The sequence below is a fragment of the Salvelinus namaycush genome, chromosome 3 (assembly GCF_016432855.1).
Source record: "Salvelinus namaycush isolate Seneca chromosome 3, SaNama_1.0, whole genome shotgun sequence".
NCBI lineage: Eukaryota > Metazoa > Chordata > Actinopteri > Salmoniformes > Salmonidae > Salvelinus > Salvelinus namaycush.
In genome coordinates, this window is record NC_052309.1 from 92960354 (window position 1) to 92974979 (window position 14626).

General features: G+C 44.5%; 1 protein-coding gene across 2 annotated transcripts; it reads right to left on the reverse strand.

Moving 5' to 3' along the window:
- Nucleotides 1-8987: 8987 nt before the first annotated feature.
- On the reverse strand, nt 8988-13299 carry aimp2 (aminoacyl tRNA synthetase complex interacting multifunctional protein 2). 2 transcript variants are annotated; one of them, XM_038987748.1, is made up of 4 exons: nt 13158-13299; nt 11499-11717; nt 10609-10843; nt 8988-10066 (listed from the first exon to the last, which is right to left on the reverse strand). In XM_038987748.1, the coding sequence occupies exons 1-4, from the start codon at nt 13170-13172 to the stop codon at nt 9678-9680; spliced, it is 858 nt and encodes a 285-aa protein (XP_038843676.1). In that variant the 5' UTR covers nt 13173-13299; the 3' UTR covers nt 8988-9677. The 2 variants fall into 2 exon arrangements, with proteins under 2 accessions (XP_038843676.1, XP_038843668.1); XM_038987740.1 differs by having other exon boundaries at nt 13044-13299.
- Nucleotides 13300-14626: the final 1327 nt, after the last annotated feature.

Genomic DNA, 14626 nt, shown 5'->3' on the forward strand with positions numbered 1-14626 from the left:
GGCGCTTCATATTATTCAACAGAGCCCCGTCTACACACACCTGGAGAGCGTCACAGCGCGGCGGGTCATCTGGTCATACCGCATGTCCACTGCGCTTTGCTCGCTCCTCTCTAAGGATCTGAGACGTAGGCTACGTGTTGACTATGGGTGACACCGGATCAAAATGTTCACTTGGAGCTGTAGCGCTCACTCCGTGTGACAGCCAGCTTGAGTGATCCGAACGGGAGAGAAATCGGTGTCCACACTGATCTGACGCGCCCAGACAGCCCACATGTTTGGCCATTCATAGTTTCTGAATCGCCTGATATTTAACCCCAGGTTGATTTTATGTTCCTGGTTTGCTCCTGCCCTATATACCAACTTTTATTGGAATCATAACCTGTCATTATCACTGATCTATGGAGAGATGTCACTAGGAAGGGAGGGGCTGCAGAGAAATAATGACAGTCCGGTATTGACATCTCTCTCTGTGGTCTACCTCTCAAGCCAGCTCAAGCCTGGTTCATGTGTCAAAGACATGGAGACCTGAATTACCCTCCTAAACCCCAGATATCTGGCACGAGATATCACCCAGATACGTGGTGCTTACCAGTATTGTCTTAGACCTACTCTCACTACTGACTGCTGCCCCCAATGCCACTGTAACTTAAGCCTCTGAAAACGAAAATGGCGACAGTCACTCGTATTCTTGATTATAATTTAAGCTAAACAGACTGGCAATCAGGATAGCTCAAGCCCTCTGTGCAGGCTGTTAAAAATGCACTTAGATGTTTACTGAGTACATGTTACTATCAAGCACACTATAAATCACAGCAGACAGCAGGACACCACTGTTCTTCACATGTAGCCTGAGGCCTATATGCTATTATAGGTATTGATGAAACAATATTACAACCTCATGCCACATTAACCTTTGGAGAAGACTAGAGACAAGCCAATAAGACACAGCCTGCATCTCAAATGGCACACTATTCCCTTTTTATTGCACTACTTTTGACCAGGACCCATAGGGCTCTGGTCAAAAGTAGTGCACTATATAGGGAATATGGTGCCATTTGAGATGCACAAAGAGCTACCTGCCTGTGCTAGCCAGCCTGTGACAATGACTGATACTGTATGTAGGCACAGCATGTAACAAGAGGCAGTAAAAGTCACAGTGGCCAGAATTTACAGGCTATTGTCCCTCTGTGAAGGAACAACAGGAAGCACCATCCACCCCTGACGTCATGCTGGGCTTCTGATTGGTTGGCTTCCACCAGGCCCAGTAGATGTAGTCTGGGGGTCAATAGTTTGTGTGTGTGTGTGTGTGCCTGACACAATGGTCGATCACTTACTGGAGTCTGAAGAGAGCCAAGCACAACTATCCGTTGCAGCTGATGAGCGTTTACTATTGTCGATATGGAAGCAAACCATGTGGCAACAGAGAGTCAGTTAATTGTGTGGCTGGCTGTAAGCTTTACAGCAAATTATTAGGGCCAGGAGTCTTTTATGACCATGTGACCTGATCAAGAAAAACTCCTGGGTCCTTATTCAAAAAGTGTCTCAGAGTAGGAGTGCTGATCTAGAAACAGTTCCCCTGTCTGTGATCAGTAGATGGTTTTGTGTCTTTATGTCACTGTTGTCACACTCATAAGCATGTTCACTCTAGGGCAGTTTCTCAAATGGCACCCTATTCCCTTAATAGTGCACTACTTTTCACCAGGGCCCATAGTGCTCTATAGGGAATATGCTGCCATTTCGGACTCTAATTCACCTTGGAGAATTGTTCAACTGAGCATCGCCTTTCATATAATCTATCCCCTTATCCTCCACTCTTTCCTTCATTCTTTCCCATGTAGTCCTTCCACCACACTCCCTAACATCTACTGTTCTATCCTCCTCCCTCCACCTCTCTCTGCTGTTGTTGTTCTTCAGTCGACCCCTCCCTAATTCAACCATACTCCCCGATGTTGCTTCATACCACGTCACCTCCCTCCCACAACCCTGCTCCCTGATGTTGCTTCATACCACATCACCTCCCTCCCACAACCATACTCCCTGATGTTGCTTCATACCACATCACTTCCCTCCCACAACCATGCTCCCTGATGTTGCTTCATACCACGTCACATCCCTCTCAACCATACTCCCTGATGTTGCTTCATACCACATCACCTCCCTCCCACAACCATGCTCCCTGATGTTGCTTCATACCACGTCACATCCCTCTCAACCATACTCCCTGATGTTGCTTCATACCACGTCACCTCCCTCTCAACCATGCTCCCTGATGTTGCTTCCTACCACGTCACCTCCCTCTCAACCATGCTCCCTGATGTTGCTTCCTACCACGTCACCTCCCTCTCAACCATACTCCCTGATGTTGCTTCCTACCACGTCACCTCCCTCCCACAACCATGCTCCCTGATGTTGCTTCATACCACGTCACCTCCCTCCCACAACCATACTCCCTGATGTTGCTTCATACCACGTCACCTTCCTCTCTCAACCATACATATTTCCCCTCCTTATAGACACGCACCCAATTCCTGGCGTTCTCCCTCCATCTATACACCCCCACTGCCATCTTCCACCAGCCACCCTCCCCCTCTCCTATACAGACTGATTTCCCAAAGCCCATCCCCCGCACTCCACAGTGAGTGTGATCATACAGCTGACAAATAGCTTTAGTAAACATGGAATAGCAATATCCATGGCTGTATAAACACAGTTAAATTCAGGTTTCAAGACTGAGGATCATAAAGATGAAAATATGAATGGAATCTTAACTTTATATGACAAGCAGTAAAACAAGTGGTTTTTTTCTTCTTATATCCCCCCCAAGACAGACTATACAGAGTGATTTCATTCCAGATCTAACACCCACAGTAGTATGTACAGAAGAACCTCAGCAGCAGGGAGTCTTTCCTCTGACTGCCGATCGTTCCAGTGTGTGTGACTGCATTCAGTGTCTCCTCAGTGTATTCTGAGCCTCACAGCCAACTGACAGACAGGAGGTTTGGTCTCATCAGGCGGTCGCCAGGAGACAAGACTCCGTGCACTTTCCTGACTCCTGTTCAATACGAATGCCCAGTCAGACAGAGGCAAATAGACAGACAGCATGCAGACACAGACAGACGGGTAGGCAGATGGACAGACGAACAAATCACCTTCATTCTGCAAATATATTCACATTCTGTTAAAGGTCCCCAAAGCGCACACATCCCTGGGTCGATCCTCTTCTCAGTTCACTGCAGCTAGTGACTGGAACGAGCTGCAACAAGCACTCAAACTGGACAGTTTTATCTCAATCTCTTCATTCAAAGACTCAATCATGGACACTCTTACTGACAGTTGTGGTTGCTTTGTATGATGTATTGTTGTCACTACATTCTTGACCTTTGTGCTGTTGACTTTGCCCAATAATGTTTGTACCATGTTTTTGTGCTGCTACCATTTTGTGTTGCTACCATGTTGTCATGTTGTATTGCTACCATGTTGTCATGTTGTGTAACTACCATGCTGTGTTGCTGCCTTGCTATGTTGTCTTAGGTCTCTCTTTATGTAGGGTTGTCTCTCTCTTGTTGTGATGTCTCTCTCTTGTTGTGATGTGTGTTTTGTCCTATATTTATATTGTATTTATTTATTTATTTTTATAATAATCCCAGGCCCCTGTCCCCGCAAGATGTCTTTTGGTAGGCCATCATAGTAAATAAGAATTTGTTCTTAACTGACCTGCCTAGTTAAATAAAGGTTAAATAAAATAAAAATATTTGCATGTACAGGAATATGACTCGGAGAAATGGTGCTGCCACAATAAACAAACAGACAAACAGGATATACAGACAACATACAGTACCATTCAACAGTTTGGACACTCCTACTCATTCAAGGGTTTCTCATTATTTGTACTATTTTCTACATTGTAGAATAATAGTGAAGACATCAAAACTATGAAGTAACACATATGGAATCATGTAGTAACAAAAAAAGTGTTAAACAAATTCTTCAAAGTAGCCACCCTTTGCCTTGATGACAGCTTTGCACACTCTTGCCATTCTCTCAACCAGCTTCATGAGGTAGTCACCTGGAATGCATTTCAATTAACAGGTGTGCCTTGTTAAATGTTAATTTGTGGAATTTCTTTCCTTCATGCGTTTGAGCCAATCTGTTGTGTTGTGACAAGGTAGGGGTGGTATACAAAAGATAGTGCTATTTGGTAAAAGACCAAGTCCATATTATGTCAAGAACAGCTCAAATAAGCAAAGAGAAATGACAGTCCATCATTACTTTAAGACATGAAGGTCAGTCAATCCTTAAGATTTCAAGAACTTTGAATGTTTCTTCAAGTGCTGTCGCAAAAACCATCAAGCACTATGATGAAACTGGCTCTCATGAAGACCGCCACAGGAAAGGAAGACCCAGAGTTACCTCTGCTGCAGAGGATACGTCCATTAGAGTTACCAGACTCAGATTGCAGCCCAAATAAATGCTTCAGATTTCAAGTAACAGACATCTCAACATCTACTGTTCAGAGGAGACTGCATGAATCAGGCCATCATGGTCGAATTGCTGCAAAGAAACTACTACTAAAGGACACCAATAAGAAGAAGAGACTTGCTTGGGCCAAGAAACACAAGCAATGGACATTAGACCAGGGGAAATCTGTCCTTTGGTCCGATGAGTCCACATTTGAGATTTTTGGTTCCAACTGCAGTGTCTTTGTGAGATGCGGAGTAGGTGAACGGATGATCCCTGCATGTATTGTTCACATCGTGAAGCATTGCTACCACAGCATTCTGGAGCGACACCCCATCCTATCTGGTTTGGGCTTAGTGGGACTATAATTTGTTTTTCAACAGGACAATGACCCAACACACCTCCAGGCTGTGTAAGGGCTATTTTACCAAGAAGGAGAGCGATGGAGTGCTGCATCAGATGACCTGGCCTCCACAATCACCCGACCTCAACCCAATTGAGATGGTTTGGGTTGAGTTGGACCACAGAGTGAAGGAAAAGCAGCCAACAAGTGCTCAGCATATGTGGGAACTCCTTCAAGACTGTTGGAAAACCATTCCAGGTGAAGCTAGTTGAGAGACTGCCAAGAATGTGTGAAACTGTCATCAAGGCAAAGGGTGGCTACTTTTAAGAATATTTTGATTTGTTTCAAAAAATTTGGTTCCTACATGATTCCATGTGGCATTTCATAGTTTTAATTTCTTCACTATTATTCTACAATGTAGAAAATAGTATGAAATAAAGAAAAACCCTTGAATGAGTAGGTGTGTCCAAACTTTTGACTGGTACTGTATGTAAACTCAGCAAAAAAATAAAGGCCCCTGTCTTTCAAAGATAATTTGTAAAATCCAAATAACTTCACAGATCTTCATTGTAAAGGGTTTAAACACTGTTTGCCATGCTTGTTCAATGAACCATAAACAATTAATGAACATGCACCTGTGGAACGGTCGTTAAGACACTAACAGCTTACAGACGGTAGGCAATTAAGGTCACAGTTATGAAAACTTAGGACACTAAAGAGGCCTTTCTACTGAATCTGAAAAACACCAAAAGAAAGATGCCCAGGGTCCCTGCTCATCTGCGTGAACGTGCCTTTGACATGCTACAAGTAGGCATGAGGAATGCAGATGTGGCCAGGGTAATAAATTGCAATGTCCGTACTGTGAGACGCCTAAGACAGCACTACAGGGAGACAGGACGGACAGCTGATCGTCCTCGCAGTGGCAGACCACGTGTAACAACACCTGCACAGGATCGGTACATCCAAACATCACACCTGCGGGACAGGTACAGGATGGCAACAACAACTGCCCGAGTTACACCAGGAACGCACAATCCCGCCATCAGTGCTCAGACTGTCCGCAATAGGCTGAGAGGCTAGGCTGAGAGAGGCTGGACTGAGGGCTTGTAGGCCTGTAGTAAAGGCAGGTCCTCACCAGACATCACCAGCAACGACGTCGCCTATGGGCACAAACCCACCGTCACTGGACTAGACAGGATTGGCAAAAAAGTGCTCTTCACTTACGAATCGCGGTTTTGTCTCACCAGGGGTGATGGTCAGATTCGCGTTTATCGTCGAAGGAATGAGCGTTACACCGAGGCCTGTACTCTGGAGCAGGGTCCGTCATGGTCTGGGGCGGTGTGTCACAGCATCATGGGACTGAGCTTGTCGTCATTGCAGGCAATCTCAACGCTGTGCGTTACAGGGAAGAAATCCTTCTCCCTCATGTGGTACCCTTCCTGCAGGCTCATCCTGACATGACCCTCCAGCATGACAATGCCACCAGCCATACTGCTTGTTCTGTGCTTCATTTCCTGCAAGACAGGAATGTCAGTGTTCTGCCATGGCCAGCGAAGAGCCCGGATCTCAATCCCATTGAGGACGTCTGGGACCTGTTGGATCGGAGGGTGAGGCCTAGGGCCATTCCCCCCAGAAATGTCCGGGAACTTGCAGGTGCCTTGGTGGAAGAGTGGGGTAACATCTCACAGCAAGAACTGGCAAATCTGGTGCAGTCCATAAGGAGGAGATGCACTGCAGTACTTAATGCAGCTGGTGGCCACACCATATACTGACTGTTACTTTTGATTTTGACCCCCCCTTTGTTCAGGGACATGTCCATTTCCGTTAGTCACATGTCTGTGGAACTTATTCAGTTTATGTCTCAGTTGTTGAATCTTGTTATGTTCATACAAATATTTACACATGTTAAGTTTGCTGAAAATAAACGCAATTGACAGTGAGAGGACGTTTCTTTTTTTGCTGAGTTTAGAAGGACAGAAGAAAAGAAGAGAGGTGTAGAAGAGTATGAGTGAGTGAAGCAAAGAGAAGAGAATAGGAGGAGAAGGGAGAGGGGGCAGAGCTGAGGGCAGCATGCAAGAGGAGAGTTTGCTGAAAATAAACACAGTTAACAGTGGAGTTTTGTGTTGTTGCTGAGTTTACATGAATGTTAACTGAATGTCTTTTGGAAAAGTGTCTATAGTAGAAACAATTAACTTTTTACCTGCAGGATTATTCTGTTCCCACCTCTTGGCATACTGCGTTATATGAACTGATCTGTGAAAAGACTGGAAGGGCAACAAGATTAGTTTGTCAAACTATAGTAAATGACTCACCTGCCACCTATTGGACAGATGGGGTACTACTGAATAATTCACACTTCCTTGGCAATCCAGATTAATTTGGTTTAGTCAGTGGTGTAATGCACTTAAGTAGTTTTTTGGGGTATCTGTAGTTTACTATCTGACAACTTTACCTTCACTTCATTCCTAAAGAAAATAATGTACTATACATACATTTTCCTTGACACCCAAAAGTACTAGTCAGTGGTGGAAAAAGTACCCAATTGTCATACTTGAGTAAAAGTAAAGATACCTTAATAGAAAATGACTCAAGTAAAAGTGAAAGTTACCCAGTAAAATACTACTTGAGTAAAAGTTAAAGTATTTGGTTTTAAATACACTTCAGTATCAAAAGTAAATGTAATTGCAAAAATATATCAAAAGAACTGATAGAAAACTATTTGCTTAATAAGGAATTTGAAATTAATTATAACTTTACTTTTGATAATTAAGTACATTTAACCAATTACATTTACATTTGATACTTAAGTATAATCAAAACCAAATATTCAAAAACCACTTTTAAACTTTTACTTAAGTAATATTTTTCTGGGTGACTTTCACTTTAATTTGAGTCATTTTCTATTTACTTAAATATGACAATTGGGTACTTTTTCCACCACTGGGTTTAATATAGAACAACGTAATATAGAAAATAACATTAAGAGTCTAGGAAGAATATAGAAATACCATTATGTGATGACATAATAACAAAAGTGTGTTTCAGCCAGACAGTACATTCTGTTCCTCTTCTTAGCGTTTGTCACACCAGCTGTGAAACCCCAGACAACCTACTGTAGTAGTTAGTGCTTGCTTTACCAACCTAACTTACAATAGATCAGATGTGGCATTAAGTTCATATTGATCTGTCTAAAATTGATTGTGTAGCTCAATTAAGTTACTTTAAGATGATGCAGACATGGAGCGGCAAAAAAACTAATATAGGGGATATTGACTTGCATTGGATTTGTGCCACATATGCTAAGAAGTTGTCATTTGGAGACAGTGACCAGGTAAACCACAGCATGGATTGATGTCTGACCTTGTCCATAGACTGCTGGCATGGTAAGGAAACCAGGGGCATAACTTTTACAGGGGACAGGGGGGGACATGCCCCCCCCACACATTCTGAAATTGCATTTTCACCCCCCTTTTATAATTGATAAGTGATACAAAAAGAGGTCATTTTGTAATGTGGGTGAACTATCCCTTCAAGGTCATTATGTGTGTAACACCTAACACATACACTTAGTGTACAAAACATTAGGAACACCTTCCTAATATTGACTTAGCCCCTCTTCTGCTCTCAGAACAGCCTCATTTCATCAGGGCATGGACTCTACAAGGTGTCGAAAGCATTCCACAGGGGTGCTGACCCATGTTGACTCCAGCTGGCTGGATGTCCTTTGTGTGGTGGACCATTCTTGATACACACGGGAAACTGTTGAGCATGAAAAACCCAGCAGTGTTGCAGTTCTTGACACAAACCGGTGCTCCTGGCACCTACTACCATACCCTGTTCAAAGGCACTTAAATGTTTTGTCTTGCCCATTCACCCTCAATGGCACACATACACAATCCATGTCTCAATTGTCTCGAGGATTAAACATTCTTCTTTAACCTGTCTCCTCCCCTACATCTACACTGATTGAAGTGGATTTAACAGGTGACATTTCACCTGGATTCACCTGGTCAGTCTGTTATGTAAAGAGCAGGTGTTTCTAATGTTTTGTACAGTTACACTCATTGATGTCACGAAGTAACAGTCTCATTCTTTCTCAGGTTATATAAGTGAAGTAAGGTTCAAGCGATGAACAAAAGCTGAAACTAACCATACATACTGACAAAAGAAATGGGGGAAACCACAGTTCAAAGTTTGATCCAAAGTGGACATTTTAGTGATTTAAGAACAAAAACACGACAAAGTTTTACTTTTCATACTGTAGATATCACATCAGTAGGTCCTGTTGCGTCACATATTTCAACCGCCTCTTTAGTTAAACAGCAAGTCACACCCCATTACCCCCCCCCCATCTGTTTAGATCATCTTGTTAGGCACGAGGGAGGGAGTACTGCGTTTACAGCCCTTTTATAATTCAATTCATGCCCATTGCAGCGTCCAAATCCTCTTAAAATGCTCCCTTCAAGAAATCAACAATCCACAATGACTAAAAACAGGTGAAAGTAATGTGTCAGAAACAACGTTATTTCTGGCTCCACCATACCGCCTTCACTATCTATATCTGTTCAGTCATTGCAAAGCTTAGATACACAAGTGAGTAAGGGAGCATTTCTAGAGTATTGGGATGTGACATTCAATGATTCCCTTTTTGTTCTGAGCACAGTGCAGAGATACAGTTAAACCCCATAGGCTGGGCCCTGGTGGCGCTCCAGGAAGAAGTCACCCTTACACAGATCTAGGGTCAGACTATTACTTCACCCCCAAACCTCTATTCCCAACAAGGGGACTGAGGCAATATCTGACTCTGGATCAATGGCTAGTGGGTGTCTTCTACCTACTCCATGGAAGTACCCTGAGATCTGCTAGGCAGCTGTGGTCACTGCAGTAGAGGGTGGGCGGGGCCAAAGTGGCCCAGGTTCTCACACGCCTTAAGCCAGCGCTGGACGTTGGCCGGAGAGGAGGCGGCGGGGCCTGTCTGGAGGACGCAGCAATAACAGGCGATGTCAGCCAGCGAGAGCTCGGGACCGGCCAGCCAGGAGTCGCGACCCAAAGCGCCGTTGAGGGCGCGGAGGACTGCCGACCGCTCCTTAGCGCTTCCCTCAGCCAGCTGGAAGAAGGCTGTGTCCACCCAACTGTCCACCAGTGTAGCCAGGGCGGGGTCGCTGGGGTAAGGGGCAACGAGGCGGAACAAGAAGCGCGCCACGTTGGCCTCGCCCTCGATGGGGCACATGTTCTGAATACTGAACTTCATCTGCAGCTTTGAGACTAGAGATACAGAGATACAGAGAGGGGAGACAGAGAGAGAGGGGAGACAGAGCGAGAGGGGAGACCGAGAGCGAGAGGGGGGAGACCGAGAGCGAGAGGGGGGAGACCGAGAGCGAGAGGGGGGAGACGGAAGAGAGAGGGGAGACGGAAGAGAGAGGGGAGACGGAAGAGAGAGGGTACATTTACTCCAGAGATAATCTAAATAGGTGTAAAAAATGTTCAAAGCAGCTAACAATGAAAGGACACATTGACCATACATATGAATAGTAAATGGTGAGCGATACTTGTACGTCTGACATCACATCTCCCTAACCTAGCCCAGTCACATCAGTTCAAAGCTAGGTGACATTTCCAGCCATACCCTGTCTCTTACTCCACTACTCTTTCTACCCCCACCTCCCAACATTCCCCTCTTTTTCTACCCAGTCTCTCCACCCCCTTCACTTAACCCAATCTGCCCACCCCATATTTCTCCACCTACAGTCCCCACTCTAAACCTTCTACTCTTTTACTACGCTGTCTCTGACTACCCCCATCCTCACCATCTTTCCATATAAGGGTGAAGCCCAGCTGGAAACGCTGGCGAACGTAGCTGTCTGCGTGGCGCGGCCCCAGGCAGGAGAGGAGCTGCGCGGGCACACCGGACACTGACGAGTGGACATGCACACTGGAGAGCACCCGGTAGCGCTGGCACAGCATTGCGTGGAGCACCAGCAGGGTGAGGGGCGGTCGTGCCGGATTGGCGTTGATCACAATGTCCCGGAGGGCACCCAAGTCCTAACGGGTACAGGACAAATTATGATGATACCCTCATAAAGCGTTTCCACCAAACTTGGCACAGCCGAAATAGACAAATTAAGCGGAGTATTGACGAAACTCAACTTAATGAATTGCTATTCCTATAAGATCTCTAACAGACACGAGCTCTATTCCTATAAGATCTCTAACAGACACGAGCTCTACTCCTATAAGATCGCTAACAGACAAGAGCTCTATTCCTATAAGATCGCTAACAGACACGAGCTCTATTCCTATAAGATCTCTAACAGACACGAGCTCTATTCCTATAAGATTGCTAACAGACAAGAGCTCTATTCCTATAAGATCTCTAACAGACACGAGCTCTATTCCTATAAGATCTCTAACAGACACGAGCTCTTTTCCTATAAGATCCCTAACAGACACGAGCTCTATTCCTATAAGATCGCTAACAGACAAGAGCTCTATTCCTATAAGATCTCTAACAGACACGAGCTCTATTCCTATAAGATCCCTAACAGACACGAGCTCTATTCCTATAAGATCTCTAACAGACAAGAGCTCTACTCCTATAAGATCTCTAACAGACAATAGCTCTATTCCTATCAGAGCTCTAATTGACAAGAGCTCTATTCCTATCAGAGCTCTAACTGACAAGAGCTCTATTCCTCACCTTGCCCAGTAGGGAGTCCAGGTCTGCAGTGCCTCTAAAGGCTGTGGCTGTGGGGCTCTGGGAGAGAGAAGTCACAGTCTGGTCCAGGTCAGCGTCGGGTGTGGTCACGGTCTTGGCCAGGCCATCCACAGCTGCCTTCAGTTCATAGAGCCTGCGCATGATCTCATCCTGACGTACCTCCAGGTCTCTGAACGCAGGGTCCACCTCTGTCCCTCCATTCTACGGGGAGGGGGGGGGGTGGGGGGGGGGGGGGGGGGGTGGAGAGCTATGGTTAACACATATATAGCACATTAAGACAAACACACACATCAGCCGTCACACTTGATTTTATGCTGACGCAGCTCCAAAGCCTGTACTGCAGGGTCCACCTGTCTGTTATTCAAGACAAAAAGAGAAAGTAAACACACCCTGCCACAAACAACCACACACCCATGCTGCCCTCAGGGCCCTGTGAAAGAAATGTGTTAACACAATACACACACATTACATGAACCTTCTCTAAACCTGTTAGGTCCAATGTTCCCTCCAAGCTGCACGCAAGCTCACCCGGGACTGCCGCTAGATTGACCTTCTCAACTTTCTAGAGTTTTCTCTGTTAGTTAACACTATCAACGCTTCCCTTTACTGTGGCAATTGTGATCAAATCAACGCAATATTAGCAACTTTCAGTGCAACATTGGTTAGGCCTTTGTCACACTGAGGGACTACGTAGTCAGGCAGATAATTGTTTGAGGGGGAATGAATACTGAGGGAGGTGAAGGGATTGATTGCAAAGAAAGCTGCGTTTCCTGAGGAAATCTTTAGCTGAGCTGTCAACAAAACACCAAATGTGAAAACAGAAATGTGTCATTGAGGCATTCTTATAAACTAGTTAGATAATTTGGTCTGATGAAATGTTGTCATTGTTGATAAGGCTGAATTCAGAGCCATTCCTATAGCCAGCTAGCAACATTATAATAGAATGCTCGGTTATGGCTGAATCCATTAGCCTACATGGCATACCTTCATATAGAAAAAGGCTACTAGAAATGACTACTCGGCTATAAAACCTAGTTGTTCATCATACTGTATAATGACATGTTGTTTTGCAGCTGTCTCGCTAACGTTAGCTAGCTACAGTAGTAAGTTACTGGCAGTCAGTTACACCCACCCATATCATCCACTCAGTCTAGGACACAAAATGTCTGACCTGGGCCAATCATATGCTTGCTGCTAAAATAAAAATATAAGTTCTGAGTAGTGTACTGGTAACGTCCTGTCACAAATTCTAGTGGGGACAACCAAAACATCTAACTACAGTAGTTTACTCAACTAGTCAGCCACACATCATTGCGTCAGCCGAATAGGAGATTGGTAGGGTTGAAGCTAGGCTAACGTTAGCTAACGTTAATTATCTGGCAAATTATCTAGCTGTTGTTGTTGTTGTGGGGCTATGTAACGTTAGCTCATTTTTGACGACAAAATGTCATATTTATTAGCTGGCTAGTTAATTCATGACATTAGTGAAATTAGCTAGTCATTTATGGTCGGAATTCAATTAGTTACCTGAAGCGCATGTTCGGAGCAGCTACTTGCACTTCTCTGCGCGTGGATATTCGGCAATTTGTACATGCAGGTTGGCAAATCAATCTTTACGTCATCCCCAAAGACGGGCTTTACCTGGTACATGGGCATATTGTTGGGTGGTTAATGCCCTCCAAAATAAAAATTACAACCAATTTTCCAGCAACAGCTGACTACTGGGGACGTTACTTGTCAGACGGCTGCAGCAGCCTGCGACCGAAAGGAAGGATGCCCGACTCGGTGTCTTACGTCACATCCGGTGAAAGTGATTCGAGTTACGTTAGCTGCTACCGACATCTTTGATTTGATCAGGTCCGTCCGGACCAGGTACGATTTTGTGTGTATAAGGAATATTTCTCCCTATGCAGCTAATGACTAGTCCTGGTCTAATATACTGTAGCTACTGCAGTTATTGCTTAATATCAGCAGCAGTGGCGACGCGTCATTCAGAGCAGGTGGGAAGACAACCAGTTTAGCTAAAAAAATAATATATATATATATATTATATATATATATATTCTTCCTGTTTTGCATGTTATTTTGGCATCAATACGTGTGTCACATATCAGTAAAAATATATATATATAATTGAGTTAATAAATCCGCATACAAACATGGTCTCTTTTTTGTTATCTTGTGTAAAGCAGCTCCAAAATGCTGGTGTTTCAGCCTAGCTCAGTGCTTTCTGTGTTGGTGGGGCAGCCAGCAGAAAATACTGAGCGTAGGGGTTGGTAATGTTCTCTAGTTGCGCCGTAATTGGCTCAGTGTTCTGTCACTCATGGGGACACTACGTCACTGCAAAGTCTACGGGTAGAGCTTGAAAATTCAAGTACCTTGGGTGCTGCCATAGACTTACATTAGAAGTGCCCATCCAAGAAGCCTCAAGGTCATTGGCCACAGATATAATTACGTCAAATCACGTTATATGTACAGTAGCTTTGATTGGACTGATCATGTCAACATCCATACTTTCAAAATCTTAGCTAGCAAGCCAGACAAGCAGTCATCATCATGCATCAAGTCGGCAATCTACTGGCAAATCCTTTTCAGTCCTTGTCATATGAAGAGAAATTATACATAAAACGTATCGGTGCTCATCGGCCATTCGACATAAACATTACACAACAAGTTGGAAATCGCAAATTCAACAATGAGTGCTAAGGAGCCACTGCAGCCCCGGATCAGTGGCGTCAGAGGAGATGGCTTTTGTGCTATTGTGTGTGTTTTTTCACGTTATTTGTAACTTATTTTGTACATAATGTTTCTGCCACCGTCTATTATGACCGAAAAGAGATTCTGGATATCAGGACAGCGATTACTCACCTCGTACTGTACAAAGATTTTTTCTTTAACGAGTCGGACGCGAAGGATTTACTTCAGACTCCCGACAAGGCCCAAATCCCCATCATTCTCATGAAGAAGAGACAGAGATATCAGGGACGTAGGTCGGGTTGCCTTGTAAGGATCCGACGGCGAGTGGGTAATCCGCCTCTACCATCAGTCCTTTTAGCCAACGTGCAGTCATTTCATAATAAAATGGATGATATCCGATCAAGACTATCTTA